Source organism: Loxodonta africana, chromosome 27 (genome assembly GCF_030014295.1).
Source record: "Loxodonta africana isolate mLoxAfr1 chromosome 27, mLoxAfr1.hap2, whole genome shotgun sequence".
NCBI classification, from domain to species: domain Eukaryota; kingdom Metazoa; phylum Chordata; class Mammalia; order Proboscidea; family Elephantidae; genus Loxodonta; species Loxodonta africana.
In genome coordinates, this window is record NC_087368.1 from 31,874,146 (window position 1) to 31,894,391 (window position 20,246).

General features: G+C 41.2%; 1 protein-coding gene across 3 annotated transcripts in view; it reads right to left on the reverse strand.

Moving 5' to 3' along the window:
* Positions 1–131: 131 nt before the first annotated feature.
* Positions 132–20,246, reverse strand: part of DYNC1LI1 (dynein cytoplasmic 1 light intermediate chain 1) — a 54,519-nt gene continuing 34,404 nt past the window's right edge. For 2 of the 3 annotated variants that reach the window (XM_064277426.1, XM_010595535.3), the window contains one exon: positions 132–19,749. In XM_064277426.1, coding sequence (XP_064133496.1) covers positions 19,637–19,749 — 113 coding nt within the window. In that variant the 3' untranslated portion in view covers positions 132–19,636. The remainder of the gene's footprint in view (positions 19,750–20,246) is intronic. The other variant, XR_010319603.1, reaches the window with a different exon arrangement.

A 20,246-nucleotide genomic window follows, 5' to 3' on the forward strand; every position in this document is an offset into this window, starting at 1 on the left:
CCCCCGCTTCCGGCCGACCCGGCCCCGCCCCTTCTCGCCCCACCTCCGCGCTAGCCCCGCCCCCGCCCGAGGCTTTATCCCCTGGGGAAACCCAGGCGGTCAGGTCTTGTGTTCCTGGCTTTCGCTCAGTGTTTGGGTTCTCGCCATGAACTTTTTTTTTTTTTTTTTTAATTAACTTTTATTAAGCTTCAAGTGAACGTTTACAAATCCAATCAGTCTGTCACATATAAGTTTACATACATCTTACTCCCTACTCCCACCTGCTCTCCCCCTATTGAGTCAGCCCTTTCAGTCTCTCCTTTCGTGACAATTTTGCCAGCTTCCCTCTCTCTCTATCCTCCCATCCCCCCTCCAGACAAGAGTTGCCAACACACTCTCAAGTACCCACCTGATTTAATTAGCTCGCTCTTCATCAGCATCTCTCCCCCCCGCTGACCAGTCCCTTTCATCGCCATGAACTTTTAAACATCGATTTATTTCTTACCTCTCTCAACCTTCCACCTTGCAGACATTCATTCATTCATTCCTTAAATCCATAATTCTTGAGTGCCTACAGTATGCAAGGGGCTGCTGTTAGGGCCATTTATCAACCAACACAGGGTCCCTGCCCTCAGGGAGCTAACATTCTTCTAGCAGAGACAGGCAATAAGCAAGTAAATAACAATCTCAGATAATGATAAGTGACATGAAAACAATGCTGGCGTGTGATGGACAGTTGAGTGCTGAACAGGGTGGTCAGGACAGGTGTCTCCGGACCATGATATCTGAGTTGAGTGAGACCTGAAGGACGAGAAGAGCGAGATGTGTGAAGACCTGGAGAAGAGCTTTGGTGCAAAGGAAATGGCAAGTGCAAATGCCCTCTGGTGCAGACCAAACGAGCCAATCGTTCTGGAGCCCAGAGGCTGGAATGGCTGGAGCTAAGAAAGGGAGAGGAGATGAAGTTGGGGGTGTACGCAGAGGCCACATAAGGCAGGAGTCTTGCAAACCAAGGCAAGAAACTGGATTTCATTTGAAATGCAATTGGTTGTCTGGAAGAACTTTCAGGACTGCTCCTTCTACATCTGGGAATTCCTTTTACGTTTGCTTGTCAAAATCATTTACAAAGTCTTGGTTATCTAGTGCTGCTATGACAGAAATACCACAAGTGGGTGGCTTTAACAAACAGAAATTTATTCTCCTACAGTTTAGGAGGCTAGGAGTCCGAATTCAGGGTGCCAGATCCAGGGGAAGGGTTTCTCTCTCTATCGGTTCTGGGGGAAGGTCCTTGTCGTCAATGTTCCTTTGAGTCTAGGAATTTCTCAGTGCAAGGACCCCAGGACCAAAGGACGCGCTTTGCTCCTGGCTCTTCTTTCTTCATTATAGGAGGTCCCCATCTTCTCTGCTGCTTCTCTCTTGTATATCTCAAAATACCCTGACTCAAGATACAACCTAATCCTGTAGATTGTGTCCTGCCTCATTAACATAACTCCCTCTAATCCTGCCTCATTACCATCACAGAGGTTAGGATTTACAGCACATAGGATAATCACGCCAGATCACAAAATGGAGGACAACCACACAATCCCGGGAATCATGGCCTAGCCAAGTTGATACATATTTGGGGGGACACGATTTGATCCATAACACGTGGTTTACTTGTCTTTTCCTTCTTCACCAACTGCTGCAGTCACATAATTTAACTTTGTGTGAACTTTAAGTAAACTCATCAAGGCAAGTAATTATGTTTTAACAACTGACATCAATTGAGGTCTGTGTGCCAGGCACACATAATATTTTCTCCACAACAATATAAAGTTGAGAAAACTGAGGCCAAGAGACTGAGTATCACATTCAAGATCCAAACAACATCCAGTAAGTGGGGTAGCTGGAATGGAGGCTTAGGCACTCCGACTTGCCACCTTGCTGCTTGGAAGGATTACCCAATAAGCAAGGTAGGCACAGGCTAACTTGTGCTTACTTACTGATCTGTAGTACACAGTTTTACCTGTCCCATGCCCACCTTGCTTACTGTAAGCCCAGGTGTACCTTGCTTACTGGTTAATCGGCCCCTGTCACTAGTAACGACTAACCAAGCAAACCTCGGTCTCTAACCCATCTCTCCACTGGTGTCTCAAAACCTTGAAAAATGGGAGAAGTTACTGCTGCCCTCTGCTTCCACAGTTATCTGCTTTTCTCTGTTCCCAAACCTGCCTTGCTTCCTCCAGTGACAAAACAAAAGCTCCCATTGAGCTGACTAGAGACAAACAGATACTACTCTGAGACAGTGTGCGGGGGGCTGTCTACAGCCAGCCGAAAGTAGCCTGTTGTCTTTGATTAAATGTATTCTAAATGTCCTCCCAAGGCCAGGCAACAGCAAACCCTGTCCAATAAAACGAGGCCACAGTATTTTCACCAAAGCTTCAAGAATTATTGTTCATCTCTGTTATTTTTCAAGTCCCCACCGTCCTAAATTGGCCGCTACTGATGTCTGCAATCTACTTTGAATTCAACCAAAAATAAGATGACTTGATGAATAATAGACAGATGGATAAAAAGACTGACTTGTAATGAAACAAATAGAAAAACAAAAAAACCAAACCCGTTGCCATGGAGTGAATTCCTGCTCATAGTAACCCTACAGGACAGAGTGAAACTGCCCCATAGGCCTTCCAAGGAGTGGCTGCTGGATTCAAACTGCTGACCTTTTGGCTAGCAGCCGAGCTTTTAACCACTGTGCCACCAGGGCTCAAAAAAAAGAAAACCAAGTACAGCAAATTATTAATGGTAAAATCCAGGTGGAATATATGGGTGTTCATTGTATAATTCTTTGAACTTTTCTGTTTATTTAAAAGTCTTCAAAATAAAGTGTTGGGGGGAAGGTTAAAAAAAAAAGGGAGAGAGAGGCACTCTGAGACAGAAGATGAGATGGGTAGACTCAACCCTCTTGATTTGTTTGAGGTGCACTCCAGTCAATGTTCTGGGGGTGTCTGCTTCTTTCTGAATTGAGAAGAAAAGAATATAGTCTCTATGTCACCCTTCAGCCTGTGGTTCACAAACTTCAGGATGCATAAGAATCTTCTAGGAGGTTAATTAAAAATAAAGATTCTCAGAGAGCCAGAGAACTTGGGTGGGGTCGGGGCACATACCTTCCTATGGAGCTCTCTAGGAGAGTCTGAGAAGAAATCCATCCACACAGGGAAATACTGCTTTATCATGTAATGAAAGTGAAAGCCGTTAGGGCGTAGATATGTCATAACTTCCTTTGCACAAATTGATTTGGGAGTACCCAGGATTGAGAGAATAATATCCCTCCCTGAGTGGCGCAAATGTTTTGTGTTTGATTACTAACATAAAGATTGGTGGTTTGAATCTACCCAGCAGCACTGCGAAAGAAAGGCCTGGGGACCTGCGTCTGTAAAGATGGCAGCCAAGAAACCTCTACGGAGCAGTTCTACTCTATAACACATGGGGTCGCCATGAGTTAAAACCGATTCAACGACAATGGGTTTGGTTTTGATTTATCCCTCTCAGTTAAAGAAGTGTGGATCCCTTATGTTTTCCCAATTAATTAAAGGTGAAACAAAGATTTTAGGGCTTCATGAGTAAGCCCTTACAATGGGGAGCCCTTTTGCTGGGAGCGTCCACACGGAAACTGTCACCTTTGTTAATGAACGAACAACCCTGAATGGTCAAATGCAAGGATCGTGGCACTGAAATGAGAAGTCTCACTTATGCTGAAAAGGTACACCAGGTAGCAGAGGGGAAGGTGTATTTAATTTAATTTAGGTTTTGAAGAGTATTCATTTTTCTCCTGTAATATTTAACAATCTTATGAGGGAATAAAAAACATCCACAAGAATATACACACTACTTGGGAAAACAGGATTTGATGGGATTTTAGACATTCAAAAAAATAACTTCGTGCTACTTTTTCAGCAGCTCTTACTCTAAAGTTTTCACCTGCTCTCTTGTCTGTATTCGCGTAGTTAGGCGGCACTGTGGGTACAAAGATGGATCACAGATAGTGCCCTAAAATGAGGTCACAGGAATGCCCATAAAAGACCACAGGACAAAAGAGAAAAGTGATATGTGTTATAAAACCAAAACCCATTGACACTGAGTAGATTCCAACTCATGGTGACCTTATAGGACAGAGTAGAACTGCCCCATTGGGCTTCCAGTGGCTGGTGGACCTGAACTGCTGACCTTTTTTGGCTAGCAGAAGCTGTTAACCATTGGGCCACCAGAGCTCCATAAAAAACCCACTGCCGGCGATTCTGACTCATAGCAACCCTATAGGTCAGAGTAGAACTGCCCCATAGAGTTTCCAAGGAGCGCCTCGTGGATTCAAACTGCCGACCTTTTGGTTAGCAGGCATAGCACTTAACCACACTACACCACCAGGGTTTCCCCAGGGCTCTAAGTGTTATTAAAAAAACCCCAAACCCATTGCTGTGGAGTCGATTCTGACCCACAACAACCCTGTAGGACAGGGTAGAACTGCCCCATAGGGTTTCCAAGGAGCAGCTGTTGAATTCAATCTGCCGACCTTTTGGTTAGAAGCTGAGCTCTTAACCACTGCGCCACCTGGGCTCCATGTGTTATAAAGGAGAAACAATTGAAATGTGTTGGGAATCCAGAAGAGAGAGAAATGACTTCCCAATAGAAGGATCTGTTAGGTGGAGCTTCCAGCTGGATGTTAAAGGATAGTTAGGGTTTGGACAAGTAGGAACAACGCGGAGGGACAAGAGGAAGGAAGGCCGAGAGAGCGCTGTGAAAGGAGAGGAAAGACAAAGAGGAGTCAAGAAAGAGAAGTTTGGGGTCAAATTTTGGAGGGCCTCTAAACTCATGCTAAGGAACTGGGCCTTTACATTGGTGGGTAATGGGGAATCACCAAAGGTTTTGGAACAGGGGAGTGAAATGACCAAAGCTCTTTCTTGGGAATATTGTTCCGGCAGCCTTGTGTAGACAGGATTGGTTACAAAGAGCCGGGTAGGGGCTGCTGTAAAAGTTCAGGAAAGAGGGAATAAGTACTTAAACTAAGACAGTAGTCATGGAAACAAGAGAAACAGGATGGATCCAAGAGAGCCTGAGCAAGGTAAAACCAGTAAAATCAGGAGACCGACTTGATTGAGGAGTGTGGCAAGGATTGGTTTCAACCCACTGTAACTAGGAGATTGGGAGAGGGTGATGACAGCGACGGAAGTCCCTTACAGTGCAAATAGCTAAGCGCTGGGCTACTAACTGAAACATGGGCAATTTGAACTCATCCAGAGAAAAGTCCTGGTGACCTGCTTCCAAAAGGCTGCAGCAACGAAAACCCTGTGGACAGCAGCTCCACTCTGTAACACGCGGGGTCGCCTGCCATGAATCAGAACTGGCGCAGTGGCAACCGGTTTGATGTGGAATGATCTGGGAGACACAGCACATAAGAGGAAGTAACTCTTGACAGTGTCAAAGCGCACATTTCAAGAAGTTATTATTCTCAAGTAGAAGATAAAAAAAGTTATGACTCAAAAAAATTGAGTATCTTTACATAAATAGCACACGCCTTCTGTTATGTTTGTTTGCTGATCGCACGCCCACCCTGTGGGGTATTTTCATAATCACACATGCTGATTTTTTTACAGCAACATGTGGGGAAAAAAATGACATAGCTGTGTTTACGAAAATACCTCACAGAGGGGCAGGCGTGGCTGGCAAACCAATGTAGAAGGTGCCTGTTATTTGCATAAAAACATGGTAGTGAACACGCTTCAAAGATTTAACTTATACATAAAGTATCAGAAGATGTAAAGCTGGTTCAGAGGCGGATATGAGAGTCCACGGTAGATACAGAGACAATAAAAGAATACTAGAATAAGACTGCTAAGTTAGGTCCAAATCGGGTTAATGTTCTACGAGGCAATAAAAATTACTACTTTGGTGATTAACTTTTTTAACAGAGAGAAATCATTTTCATTTCTCTCAGACAAAAATCATTTGCAACATACCAATTTTCTATAATTAACACCTAACTTTGCACAGTTTGGGTCCAACTCGATAGTAAACAGTAACTCGCACAAAATTATTTTTCTCTAGACTATCAGACCCTTAGGAGGGTTTGTTAGACTCCTTCTAGACCAGGGATCGGCAACATTTTTCTGTAAAGCCCCAGAGAGTAAATATTTTAGGCTGTGAGGGCCATACGATCTCTATCAATACTAGACAGCTCTGCCTTTGCAGGATAAGAGCAGCCATAGACAATATATAAACAAATTGGTATCACTGTATGCCAACAAAACTTTATAAAACAGGCAGTGGGCTGAATTCAGCTCACAGGCACTGGTTTGCTGACCCCTGCTCTAGTCCAGTTGTTCTCAAACGTAAGTGACCCTCAGACTCACCTAGGGGGCTTGTTAAAACACAGATTTCTGAAGCCCACCCCCGGAATTTGTGATTCAATGGGTCTAGTGTGGAATCCAAGGCTTGGAATTTCGAACAAGTTCCCAGGTGATGCTGCTGCGGCTGCTGGTCCAGGGGCCACACTCTGAGAACCCTGTTCCAGTGTGATACTGAAAGGGCACTCAATAGTCCATTCACTTTATTTCCAAGTTGTGGATAATTTTCCTTGACAAAGGGAAGATGAAGAACTCAGTTTGGGGCCACCCAGAGGGTATCACGTGGGGTTCTCAGTAAATAGTTTCACGTATGGGTCTGAAGCATGGGAGAAGATCAAGCACTTGGAAGATACTCATACAAAAATGATAAGGAATGAGCTTATTTTAAAAAGAGGATTTAGGCTAAAACGTTAGAGGGAGTGGGAGAGAAGGCAAAGAGAAGTCAGAGAAATAAAGGAGTCAACAGAGAGCAGGAGGTGGGCAGTCTGAACATTTCCAGTACCGCAGAGTGGACAAAGGTGCCAAATAAGCAAAGAAATGTTTGGATCAGAGACCTTCCAGGGACAATAGTTTATCAAAGCTCCTCTCCCAACACAGCTGGACTAGATAAGCAGGTAACGCCATCAAGGCCACGTTTCATTTATACCAGCAGAGGGCTGCAATGGCAAAGGAATGTTCCCAACGCCCTTTGCTCTAAGGTTTCCGACTCTGCTCGCCAGCGCCCGGAGGCAATCTCTAAGTGGTGTTAGGGGTAAAGGATCCTTGGTAGGTGTAGTGGCTAAGAGCTTGGCTACTAACCAAAAGGTTGGCAGTTGTAATCCACCGATCGTTCCTTGGGAACACTCCAGGGCAGTTCTGCTCTGTTGTTACGAATGGGTTTTTTATTAGGTGAAAAAACTATGGATCTCAGCCCCTTTGCTCCTTCCTTCAGCTGGGTATTCTAGTCCAGCACAGTCTGATTACTTGGGTGAGAGACCTGATGAAGAAAGGTGGAAACTTGTGAGAATCTGCGGAAGGGAGAGAGTGGGGTCTGGTCCCCGGCATCACTAGGCAGCCCTTAACACAAAGCCTTGCCCCATAATCAATACCGAAACCAAACACCTAGCCATCGAGTCAATTTGGCTCATAGTGACCCTACAGGACAGAGCAGAACTGCCCCATAGGGTTTCCAAGGAGAGGCTGGTGAACTGGAACTGCCGACCTTTTCGTTAGCAGCCGAGCTCTTAACCACCGCGCCACCAGGGCTCCTGCCCCATAATAAATGTCATTAAAAGTTACAGAAATCCATCTTAGGTTTTTTTTTTTCCTTTTCTTGATTAAATTCTTTTCGAAAACTTGAGATGTTAACAAAAGTTCTAGAAATAAAAACACACAAAAAAGTATACCTAGAAAAGTGTCCCTCAGTCACTGTCCTTCCGCCCATTCTCCGTAGGTCACAGATTCTGGAAGTTTCTGATTATATGTCCTGCATTTTTTTAGTGAAAGCAGACAGTACAGACACGTATCTATTTCTGTTTCCTTTTTTCTTGCAGAAAAGGCAGTACGTTATATACACTCCAAAAGCTTTTTTTCATTTGCATATATATCCGGAAGTTACTCTATATCAATTCGTAGAAATCAGCTTCTTCTTCATTTTTTTTTTTTTTTTAAACTTAATGCTCCATTGTGTGGCTATACCACAGCTTGCTCTGCCAGCTTCCTGTATACAGGCATTTAGGTTGCTCCCAATCTTTCACAATGACAGGTAACGTAACAGTGAATAACTGTATGTTATTTTTGTATCGTCAGATCTGTATCTTTAGGGTTAATTCCTAGGCTTGTGTTTCCTGAGTTCACTTATGCATCTACATAGTTTAATTATTTAAGGAAAAAAAAATCACTGCCGTCAAGTCCGACTCATAGCGACTCTATAGGACAGAGTAGAACTGTCCCATAGAATTTCCAGACAGCGCCTGGTGGATTCAAACTGCCGACTTTTTGATTAGCAGCTGTAGCTCTTAACCGCTGCGCCACCAGGGTTTCTGGGGGGTAGTGGCAAACTCCCCCACTAGAGGGCGCTGGAGGTTGAGCCTCTTTGCATTCCCATGCCTCACAACAGTGTTGCCAAACTTGTGTTTTTTCATTTTCATAGGAAGAAATATTTCAGCATAGTTTTAATTTACCTTTCTCTAATGAGTAAAGTTAAATATATTTTCATATGCTCAAGGGCCATATTCTGTTTTATTTTTGACTTGTCTATGTCTTTGACCCATTTATCTATATCCTATGGAGTTTGTGGTCTTCCTCCTCCCTTTTTTTCTTTCTTTTTTTTTTTTGTTATGGAGTTTGTGGTCTTCCTCTCCCCTTTTTTCTTTCTTATCTATTAGGAACAACAGCCCTTTATCTGTTCCATATTACAAATACTTTCACTCAGTTTTTTGTCTTTGCTGATGGTGCCTTTTGCCATAATTTTTTTTTTTTTTTTTTAATTTTGGAGAAAATATACAGAGCAAAACACACTCCCATTCATCAGCTTCTCCATGTACCATGCAGTAACACTGGGTGTGGTCACCTTGTGACACGTTCTTGCCATCTCTACCCACATGGTTTCACCACCACTGGCTTAGACTCACTAAACCCTAAACTTCTCATCTATGCTTTAGACTTACTGCTGACAATTAGATCGCAGATAATTCCTTACAAGAACCCAATCCTCATGTCAAATTCTTTACTAATTCAACTTAACAGTTGTTTAGCTTAAAGATGACTTCAGCGGATCGTTTCTTTATGGTTTGAAGATTTTCTCAGATAGTCTCGGGGGTTCCTCCAGTCTCAAGGGGTTTAATAAGTCCGGATTCTGTAAGAATTTGAAATTCTGTACGACTTCACTTATATGAAAAGACAAGAATAAGTAAATATATAGAGACAATGGCTATTAATGGTTACCTGGAGCAGAAGTAATGAGCCGTGTGGCACAGCTGTTAAAGCACTCAGCTGCTAACCAAAAGATCGGAAGTTTGAACACACCAGCCACTCTGCAGGAGAAAGATGTGACAGTCTGCTTCCATAAAGATTTACAGGGTTGGAAACCCTACGGGGCAGTTCTACTTTGTCCTATAGGGTCGCCATGAGTTGGAATTGATTTGACGGCAGTGAGTTTGGTTTTTGGTTTTGGGGTGGAAGTGGGAGGGACACAGGAAATTATTCTCTGGGAGATAGTGGGTTTAAGTTTATGGCGATGGGAAAATTGGCCTCAGTTAAGAGTAATGACCGCACAACTTGAACGTAATCGACATCACTAAGTTCTACACCAGAAAAAGGATGAAATGGCAAATATGGTGTTATATACAATTTCACAACAGTAACAACCACCTCCCCTCCCCCCCAAAAAAAAAGATGGTTAAAGTTGCTGATCCTACTTAAACACATCCCAACGCCTCACGGGATTGGTTTTGATGGTTTGAGGGTTCAGAGTCATGGCTTCATGGGACTGTCCAGTCAATTGGCCTAATATTGTTTTTAGAAATTACTGTTTCACTCCCTAGTTTGGTGAGTCGTTCCTGGGGTCTTAAAAGCTTGCAAGTCGCCATCCAACATCCAACATCTGTTCTCTATTTATTAGTTGTTGTCTAGTAGCAGAGGAAGAAGGAGATTCAGAAAGCCGAGAAGGGACTAAACTGGAAGTCTACTTGCATCCATAAATTACTGCCACCTTTGCCATGAGACCAGAAGAACTAGATGGTGCCCGGCTACCATTACTGAACATTCTGACCAAGAAATCAATAGATGAATCCTGATCAAAAGGGGGGAAATGTGCTATAATTCTTTTTTAAATGTAGTCAAATTTTAAAATCTTCTTTTATTGCATGCGGATTGAATTAAAGTTAGAAAGCCTTCCCCCCCTCAAGTACATTTTTTCCTCAAGTACCTGTATAGTTTCATATTTTACATTTAAGTCTGATACATTTGGAGTTTATTCTTGTGATTGACATGAGGCATGGAACCAATTTTATTCTCACATAAGCTAGGCAGTTGGTCTAGTACTACTATACTTAGGATTTTTTTTTTTCCTAGTAGAAACAAGCACACAAGGCAGTAAGGCTTTACAATACTAGAACATTTTGAGTAGATAGCTAAAAGTGCTTGCTTGAATAATTTACCCATGGGACTAGTATTTAGGAAATGTACGTAAATTAAAATTCCCTTGTAAAAGCTTACGTTTGCATTCCACTTTATAGTTTGGAAAGCACTCCACTTAATCCTCACTCATAACATCTACCAGCATGCAGATGGTCCTCACCACTTCACAGATGATGAAATCAAGGTTAGAGAGCAATGAATGAAGTAGGTCAGCTCTTCTGGCTCTTTCCATTGTCCTCCTCAGCATCTTAGTGGTGCAAAGCTTGCACATTAAGATTCTGATGGTTTTACAAAGCCCACTTAAGGGAGAAAACAAACAAACACAAAAAAAACAAACCCATTGCCGCCAAGTCGATCCGATATGATAGAGTTGAACTGCCCCACAGAGTTTCCAAGGAGCACCTGGTGGATTCAAACTGCTGATCTTTTGGTTAGCAGCCATAGCTCTTAGCCACTACACTACCAGAGTTTCCACTTAAGGGAGAAGGTGGTGGCTAAGAGGCTCAGATATCTTGCAAAGAGGACTGGATAGTGACTCTATCTTATTTAACCTCCGTCTTTTTTTTTTTTTTTCTTAGTTATCTAGTGCTGCCATAAAACAAATGCCACAAGTGGGTGGCTTTAACAAACAGAAACTTATTTTCTCACAATTTAGGAGGCTAGAAGTCCGAATTCAGGGCGCAAGCTCTAGGAGGCTCTCTCAGTCCACCCTGGGGGAAAATCCTTGTTTCTTTCAGCTTCTCTTCCTTGGTTCCTTGCTGATCTCCACTAGGGTCAACCTTTCCCCGTTTGTACTTGCTTACTTACTTCTGTGGCCAATCTGCTCTTTCTATACAGCAAACCTGGGAAAGCTGGAAACTGTGTAAGGTGGAAACCAGTCAGAGAAGGAAAGGTCAAATATTTCCACAAAAAGAAGCGGTAAAAAAGTGCTAAGACTGCACCCTGCCAAAGGCAGAAAATTTGCAAGACCCAGAAAAACTACCTTGTCCCATTGAGTTCCAGTTCTCAAAGATTCCACCGTACCTCAAAAGTGATTAAGACACACCCTACGGTGATACGCCCTGAAGAACATAACAAAGAAAATCCTATTCCCAAATGGGACTGTATCCACAGGTAAGATCCTAACACATATCTTGGGAGGACACAATTCAACCCATAACAACCGTGAGTGGCCAGCAATTTGTCCAAATATTGAGCGTCTGCTGTGTTTTATACTAGACTTTGGGTGAGCAGTAAAAGACGTAATCATCACCTATACTCTAAATCGTATTTCCCATCTGAATGGAATTTATGTTAGAGGGACCATGGTAATGAACACAAAACAAAGAATAAGAGATGATATAACTCAATTAATTATGGCCAAGTTAGAAACATCATGGACAAATAACACTTCAGACAGAAAATGCTTGGGAAAGTTACATTCTATAGGGCAGCAACCAAAATTTCTGAATCAAAGCCTTGTTCCAAATTGTAAGCCAACGTGGGGCAGGACTAGAATCAAATGACTAATTTATTTATCAGATTAGAACAGTTGTCAAAAGAAAAAATCTGATCCATGAGTTAGTTAAAAGGTTTTATTGCGCAAAGAAAATTGTTCAAGGACAGGGAGCGCCCCTCCAAAGAGATGAACTCGTCACATTACAATTTTGATCAGCTTATATACAGTACACTTAATTGTGCTCATGCAAAACCTGTACATAGACCAAGAGGCAGTCATTCGTACAGAACAAGGGGATACTTCGTGGTTTAAAATCAGGAAAGGTGTGTGTCAGGATTGTATCCTTTCACCATACTTATATAATCTGAGCAAATAATCTGAGAAACTGGACCATATGAAGAACACAGCATCAGGACTGGAGGAAGACTATTAACAACCTGCGATATGCAGATGACACAACCTTGCTTGCTGAAAGTGAAGAGAACTTGAAGCACTTACCGATGAAGATCAAAGACTACAGCCTTCAGTACGGATTACACCTCAACACAGAGAAAACAAAAATCCTCACAACTGGACCAATAAGCAACATCATGATAAACGGAGAAAAGACTGAAGTTGTAAAGGATTTCATTGTACTTGGATCCAGAATCAATGCAGTTGGAAGCAGCAGTCGAGAAATCAAATGATGTATTGCATCGGGCAAACGTGCTGCAAAAGACCTCTTGAACGCGTTAAAAACCAAAGATGTCACCTTGAGGACTAAGATGTGCCTGAACCAAGCCATGGTATTTTCCACTCCATCATGTGCATGGGAAAGCTGGACAATGAATAAGGAAGATTTAAGAACTGATGCCTTTGAATTATGGTGTTGGCAAAGAATACTGAATATATCATGCACTGCCAGAAGGAGGAACAAATCTGTCTTGGAAGAAGTTCTGCCAGGCTGTTCCTTAGAAGTGAGGATGGCCAGGCTTCATCTCATGTACTTTGGACATGTTATCAGGAGGGACTAGTCCCTGGAGAAGGACTTCATACTTTAATAAATCTACCTTAATAGAGGGTCAGCAAAAAAGAGGAAGACCCCCAATGAGATGGATTAACACAGTGGCTGCAACAATGGGCTCAAACATAGCAACGATTGTGAGGATGGCACAGGACCAGGCAGTGTTTCGTTCTGTCGTACATAGGGTTGCTATGAGTTGGAACCAACTTGACGGCACCTAAAAACATGTTTCAGAGGACAAACTGCCCGCTATTCATGGCACCTCCTAGTAGAGGTGGCCAAGAATTCACTGGGCAACGGACAAGTATACTTTAAAAAAAAAACATTGTTCTTATTTGACCCAAGGGTTAGAAAAATTACTGTCCAACTCGTTGAAATAATTTCTCATATAAGCAAATTTTGCTCTCTGTTGGTTTCAACTACAATAAATGAGGTGTCAAAGGCTATCTAAATATGAAGGAAAACAAAAATAAAACCTCTAAAGTTAAGAATTTTACTCTAGGCTGTTTCCAAATTAGGTATTCATATGAGCTCATTCATATGAACTCATCACAATTTTGACCAGCTTATATACAGTACACTTAACTGTGCTCATGCAAAACCTGTACATAGGCCAAGAGGCAGTCGTTTGTACAGAACAAGGGGATACTTGTAAATCGAATTCCCTCTGAATCCCCTCCAATGATCGTGTTCCGGGGACAAGTCTTACACGGTCAGCAAGAATTCCCTGGCATCAATGTCCGTAATCTTATCTCAGCCTGGGGGACAGCTATGTGATGAGGATGTAAGGTGTTAGGTGAGGAACTCTCTTATTCTGGCATTTTGTCAGCTTTTTAAAAAGCAAGTCATTTCCCGCTAAATGAAAGCCCCCACATAAGCAAACAGTAATGAGTATTAACATTGGGACCATTGTTCAGTTCACAAAGGGCCTGGTAAATTGATACCTGATTGTTTTAAAGAAACAAAATTAACAAGCATCACACTAATCTTACACAAACTCCTTACAAAGAATTAAGAGGGAATGCTTCCAAACTTGTTTTATGAGGTCAGTACCATCTTGATAGCAAACAGTGACAAAAACATTATGAGAAATAAAAATTACAGACCAATCCTTCTCATAAGCACAATGCAAAATTCTAACAGAATGTTAGCAAGCAAAATCCAGCAATATAATAAAACACACCAAATTAGGCTTATTTCAGGAATACAAAGTTGGTTTGGTTTTGGTAACTGATAAAATTAACAGAAAAGGAAGGAAAAAAATCTCAATAGATGAAGAAAAAAAAGCATTTGATAAAATTTAACATCCTTCATGATATAAACTAGGAAGGAAGAGATTTTCTTTCTTTGATGGAGTACCTACAAAAAGCATGGAGCAAACATCACACTCAGTGACATACAGAGACTTTCACTCTAAGATGAGGAACAAGATAAAAACGCACTCTCTCACCACGTGCAGTACAGGTGAAATAAAGCTCACTCTTTGCCGATGATCTCATTGTACTCAGAAAAATTCAAAATAAACTACAGATGAACTAAAACATTAATAAATGGATTTAGTAGTTAACAAAAAAAATAAAACCAAACCCATTGCCGTCGAGTTGCTTCTGACTTATAGCGACCCAACGGTAGGGTCAGATGAGATCGGTATGAAAGAGATGTATTTCTATGTACTAGCAACACATACAGTGAAATTTTAAGAAAATGCTGTTTGAAATAGCATCAGAGACAAATACTTTGTCAAAAAAACAAAAACAAAAGGAGGCGCAAGACTGTACATTGAAAGCTACGAGAAACTGAAGAACTGAAATGGGGGGAGGATATTCTGTGCAGTTTAGAAGATACTGTGAAGATGACAGTTAGGCTCCGATTGATTTACAGATACAATGCAATCCTAATCAAACTACCAGGCTTTTTTTTTTTTTTTTTGGTGGCAATTGACCAGTTGGTTCTAAAGCTTACACAGAAGTGACAAAGGATCAAGAACAGGGAAATCGGTCTTAATGAAGAAGAACACTGTAGTGCTTACGCTACCTGCGAGATAAAGATTTTTTTTTTTAAATACAGAAACTGAGGCTGTAGTATGGGCGCAAGGATAGACAAATGGACAAACGGGAGAGACTAGAAAGCCCAGCAATAGATACATGCACAAATGACAATTCAAATACAACCACGGCAGTCACGCAGTGAAGATTTCTTTAAGTGGTACTGGATCAACTGACTGTCCCCGTGAAAAAGGGAATCTTGTTCCCTACTTCACACCATGCGTAGAAATAAATTTCAGGTGGAATATAGGGAAAACAATAGAACTTCTGGAAAAAAAATCATTTAAAAAAATCTTCATGGCCTTGGGCAAGGCAAAGATTTCTTTAAAACAGGTAAAAAAAAAAAAAAAATCCATAAAGAAAAGCTGGTAAATTGGACATTAAAAATAAATAACTTCTATATCAAAAGACACCAATAAGAGAGTGAGAGAGCCAACCACAGAATGAGAGAAGATATCTGCAATACCTATATGACAAGGACTAATATCCTTTATATGTTATACAAAGAATGAGTCAATGAGAAAAAGTCAGACAGTCCAACAGAAAAAAAAAAAACAAAAACAGGTTAGGCTCCTAACTTTACAAAAGAGAATATCCAAATGGCCAGTAAACATGAAAATATGCTTAACTTCATTAGCCAGCAAGGATATCCAATAAAAACCACGATTCTATACCTGCCAGAATGTCTAAAATTAAAGACAGGCAATACCAAGAGTAGGCATGGACGCAGAGCAAGTGGAATTCTCATATACTGCTAGTAGGAATGGAATTTAAAAAAAATTGATACATAATTCATATACCATGACATTCTCCTTTTAAAGTATACAATTCAGTGCTTTTTGTATATTTACAAGGTTGTACAACCATCACCGCTGTACAACATTCTCATCCCCCCCGCAAAACGCAGCTCTGTATCCCAGTGTCTCTCCCTCCCTAGTCCATGGCAACCACTCATCTTTCTTTCTCTATGGATTTGCCAGTTCTGGGCATTTCATATAAATGGAATCATAAAATGTGTGGCCTTTTGTGACTGGCTGCTTCTGTATAGCATGTTTTCAAGGTTCACGCGTGGTGTAGCATGTATCTGTATTTCATTTCTCTTTATAGTTGAATAATACGCACTTGCCTGGATATAGCACACTGCTTACTCGTCTGCTGATGGACGTTTGGGTTGTTTTCACTTTCATGAAGTTATGACTAATGCTATTACTAACATTCACACATTTTTGGGTGGACATACGCCCCCATTTCTCGTGGGCATACACCTAGGAGTGAAACTGCTGAGTCACATGGTAACTCTAACTTTTTGAAAAACTGCCCAACTGTTTTCCAAAGCACTACACCATTTTAGCTGCCCACCAGCAGGGAGGGTTCCAGCGTCTCCACATCCTCGGCAACACCTGTGACCATCTGTACTTTATTACAGTTGTCCTAGTTTGTGTGCAGTCCTGTCTCACGGTGGTTTTGATCTGCAGTTCCCTGCTGGCTAATGACACTGAGCATCTTTTCCTGGGCTTGCTGGCCATTTACATATCTTTGGAGAAATGTCTGTTCAAATTTTTTGCCCATTTTCAAATTCCGTTTTGTTTTTTTTGAGTAGTGTTTTTAAATAATTTCTGGATGCTAAACTCTTACAGGGTTGCAATGAGTCGGCATGGACTCGATGGCCCCTCACAGCAACAGCAGACTCTTATCAGATAGATCATTTGCAAATATTTTCTCCCGGGAATGGGGATTCTCACAACCACTTTGGAAAAACCGGCATTATCTACTAAAGCTGAATATATATGGACCCTACGGATCCGGCAGATATAAGAACCCATTTTCTACAAGGTATGTTTAAGGGCGTCCACAGCACACTATTCATCACAGTGACCAAACACCAAAAACAATCCAAACATCCTGCGGTAGGCTGAGCAATGGGCCCCATAGACATCCACCTCCTCGCGCCTGGAAGCTGTGACCGTTACTTTCCTTGGTCGAGGGACTTTGTAGATGTGATTAAGGACCTTGCGGCGAGAGTATGATGGACTACCTGAGTTGGCCCAAGGTAATCACCTGGGTCCTTAAAAGATGGAGGTAGAAGGGTCAGACTGAGAGGCAATGTGATGGAAGCAGACAGAGGTGAAGGTGCTAAGCTGCCGGATGTGAAGATGAAGGGGCCACAAGCCAATGAATGCAGGTGGCCTCTGGAGGCTAGAAAAGAAGGAAATGGCTTCTACCCTGGAGCCTCCAGGATAAGCCAGCCTGCAGACACCTTGCTTTAGCCCAGTGAGACTGATTTTGGACTTCTGAATGGTCAGATAATAAATTTAGAGTTTTAAGTCACTAAATCTGTGACGATTTGTTACAACACCAGTAGGGAACATACAACCATCAGTAGCATAAAGGATAACTAATATTTGCACAATGGAAAATTACGCTACAATGAGAATGAATAACTGTCACTACCTGCAGCGAATTCTAAGATTCTATTTATATAGAGCATGAAAATAAGCAAGCTCTGCAGAGTCAGAACTCAGGACAGTGGTGACTTTGTGGGTGGGGGTACTGAGAGAAGCCATGGAAGTTTCCACAGTGCTGGACGTGCTTTCTTTCTTGATCTAGTTGCTGATTGCACATGGTCACTATGTGATATTTCAAACCGTACACTTGTAACTTGTACACTTCACATTTTATACTTCAATAAAAAGTTTACTTAAAAACCAAAAAAAATTGAGACAAATTTCTTTCCTTGCAAAAATCGGTACAAAAATAGATTTAAAGTTTAAACATGGTAAATGCAAAGTTTTAGTTAAAACTGAATCCCACAGTGACGTGAACAATCACAATACTTCAGGTAACAACCAGAGTAATTACCAGGATTTTCTAGTACATCTCCAGCGTCACACATGAAAAATGAGTTGGTCTGTGCATGCAGACACAGTAGCAGAGATTTCAAAGTACGCCAGAACGCACAGTTTGCAATTTTATTTCTTTCATCAGTTCCAGTTGTTTCACTAAGTACTAGTTTAGAAGAACTGGTCTCTAACTGGTCTCTACAACACAACTGCAGAAACTTTTCTGGCCTGAAGATTTTATCAGTGGCATTTTTAGCTCATATATATTGTCAAATAAAACGTGTTCACCAATTAATTTTTCATGCTCATAAACATCCTACGTTGCTTCTATATGGCCACAAATTATTACCCTTGTGTATTTTCAGCATTTATAGTCAACGATAAGGAATCAATTACTACTGTGGAACTAAACAGATTTTAAAGTTCCAGTGAAAGGACTGTGCTAGATAGTAGAGATACTGGACTCCTGCTGAAAAAATTCTGGAATATATAGAGTTAAATAACAAAAACCAATCCATAGGGGAGGTAACCAATGTTTTTTCCAGTTGTTGGATATGACTCAGTCGGTCAAATGCAGATGTGTTCTCTTGTGGAACTTCAAACCATCAAACCGTTCTTAAGAAGGTCCTGAAACAGGTACCGAAAACGATGTAACTGATAACGGTGCTCTGCTTGTGAGAGAGGAGCTCCGTGTCAGTCATCAGCCAAGCTTTCGGCATTGCTTCTTCCCTTTCAACAACAACAACGACCGACAGTCTTGTAACCTACCGGGAAGGCTGACCTAAGATTCTGCAGCCTGAGACGTGCCTGGGCAGACGTGTGGATCAAAGCAAACTCCCAAACCGTGACTCTCACGTACTCACTCGTCTCTTAGGAAGAAAGAGAAAGAGCAGGATGCTTAATAATCCCATTCAGGTCAAAAACTTCAAAATACTAACAAATCCTGTCAATCACTAGCTGATAAATACAAACTTAAATATAAGAGAATGCAACAAACTACCTGAAACCTGAACGCAGAGAATAAATACTTTATTAACTGATTACAGTTCAAAGTCACAAACAAAAGAAGAGCATATTAAGGCAGAGCCATATATACACATATACGTGTATATATATAGACAAATCCAAAGACTGTTACTCTTTACATTTTAATAACCTCTGCATTTTTCTTTTACACATTTAGGCAGTGTGCTTTCTTTGCTTCTCAGTGAAACAAATCTTGGCCGATATTTCTCAGTCATGTTTTGATGGCAACTTACAGGACCATGGACTGAGACAATGACTAATGTGCCAAACGCTGACTGTTTTCCCAGCATGTGCTGTGTGTCGTGGTGTATCTTATTTGCATTCATTTATGTTGGTGTGCAAAAATCTGACAATTGATCGTTTTCTTTTTTCCAGTGAAACACAATTTATTTTTTTTTATGATTTTAATAGTCTTAATTAAATAAGCTTGGACTTCCAAGTCAGTTAAATGCCCAAACTGCATATTATTTTCTGCCCTTCCCTAAACCTTCCTATAGCTTTTAAATAGCCTTTAGAATATGGTCACACGGCTGCATTTCAGTACTATAAATTTTGAGTTTTTCAAAATTCCAAAATTACTTCCGTATGCAAAATGGCAATGCAAATGGCAATCCTACATCACGTAGGATAATTTTTTTCTGTATGGCTCCATTTTATAAAAAATGAGCAACCACAAGACAAACAAACAAAACCAGACAAGAATTGAGTCCATCCGGAAAAGCTCCCTACGTCCACTTTTGAAGGAAAAGGCAGAGGCAAGTTTATGTCTTCCCAAAAAGTTGAATAAATGGCTTTATTTGGTATCTTCAAGAAGCTTCTCCTTCCGTAGGGGGTGTAGCTGTTGGAGGAGAAACTGTAACCGGTTTTCGTGCAATTCTGTCTAGTTCTGCGTGAACATCTGATAGGACAGGCTTCTGGCCTACAGTGAAGGCAAAGAAAACAAGATTTAGACAGAATTCAAAGTGTTGTTTTCACCAATCTCTCTTTCCATAAAAACTGTAAATGGTTTCATAAACTTCCTCTAGCATACTAAATTATATAAACATCCTTAATTGAAAATTAAGTTCTCTTATTTTAGTTCAATTGTGGGGTCTGTTACCAAATAGAGGTAAAACTAGCAGCTATCATTTACATCTCAGAAGAACTCTGATAGCAATTTTCAACTTGAGGGGCAGCCCCCAGCTGAGAATCCTGCCTGGAAGTGAGGAATGTTTCTTTTTTTCATAAATAATATTTTATTGTGTTTTCAGTGAAGGTTTACACAGTAATTTAGGTTTCCATTCACCCATTTCTAGACAAATTGTTCAGTGACATCGGTTAGATTCTTCACAATGCATGAACATTCTTACTATTTCCATTCTAGTTGTTTCGTTTCCATTAATCTAGTTTCCCTGTCCCCTTACAGTCTCATCTTTG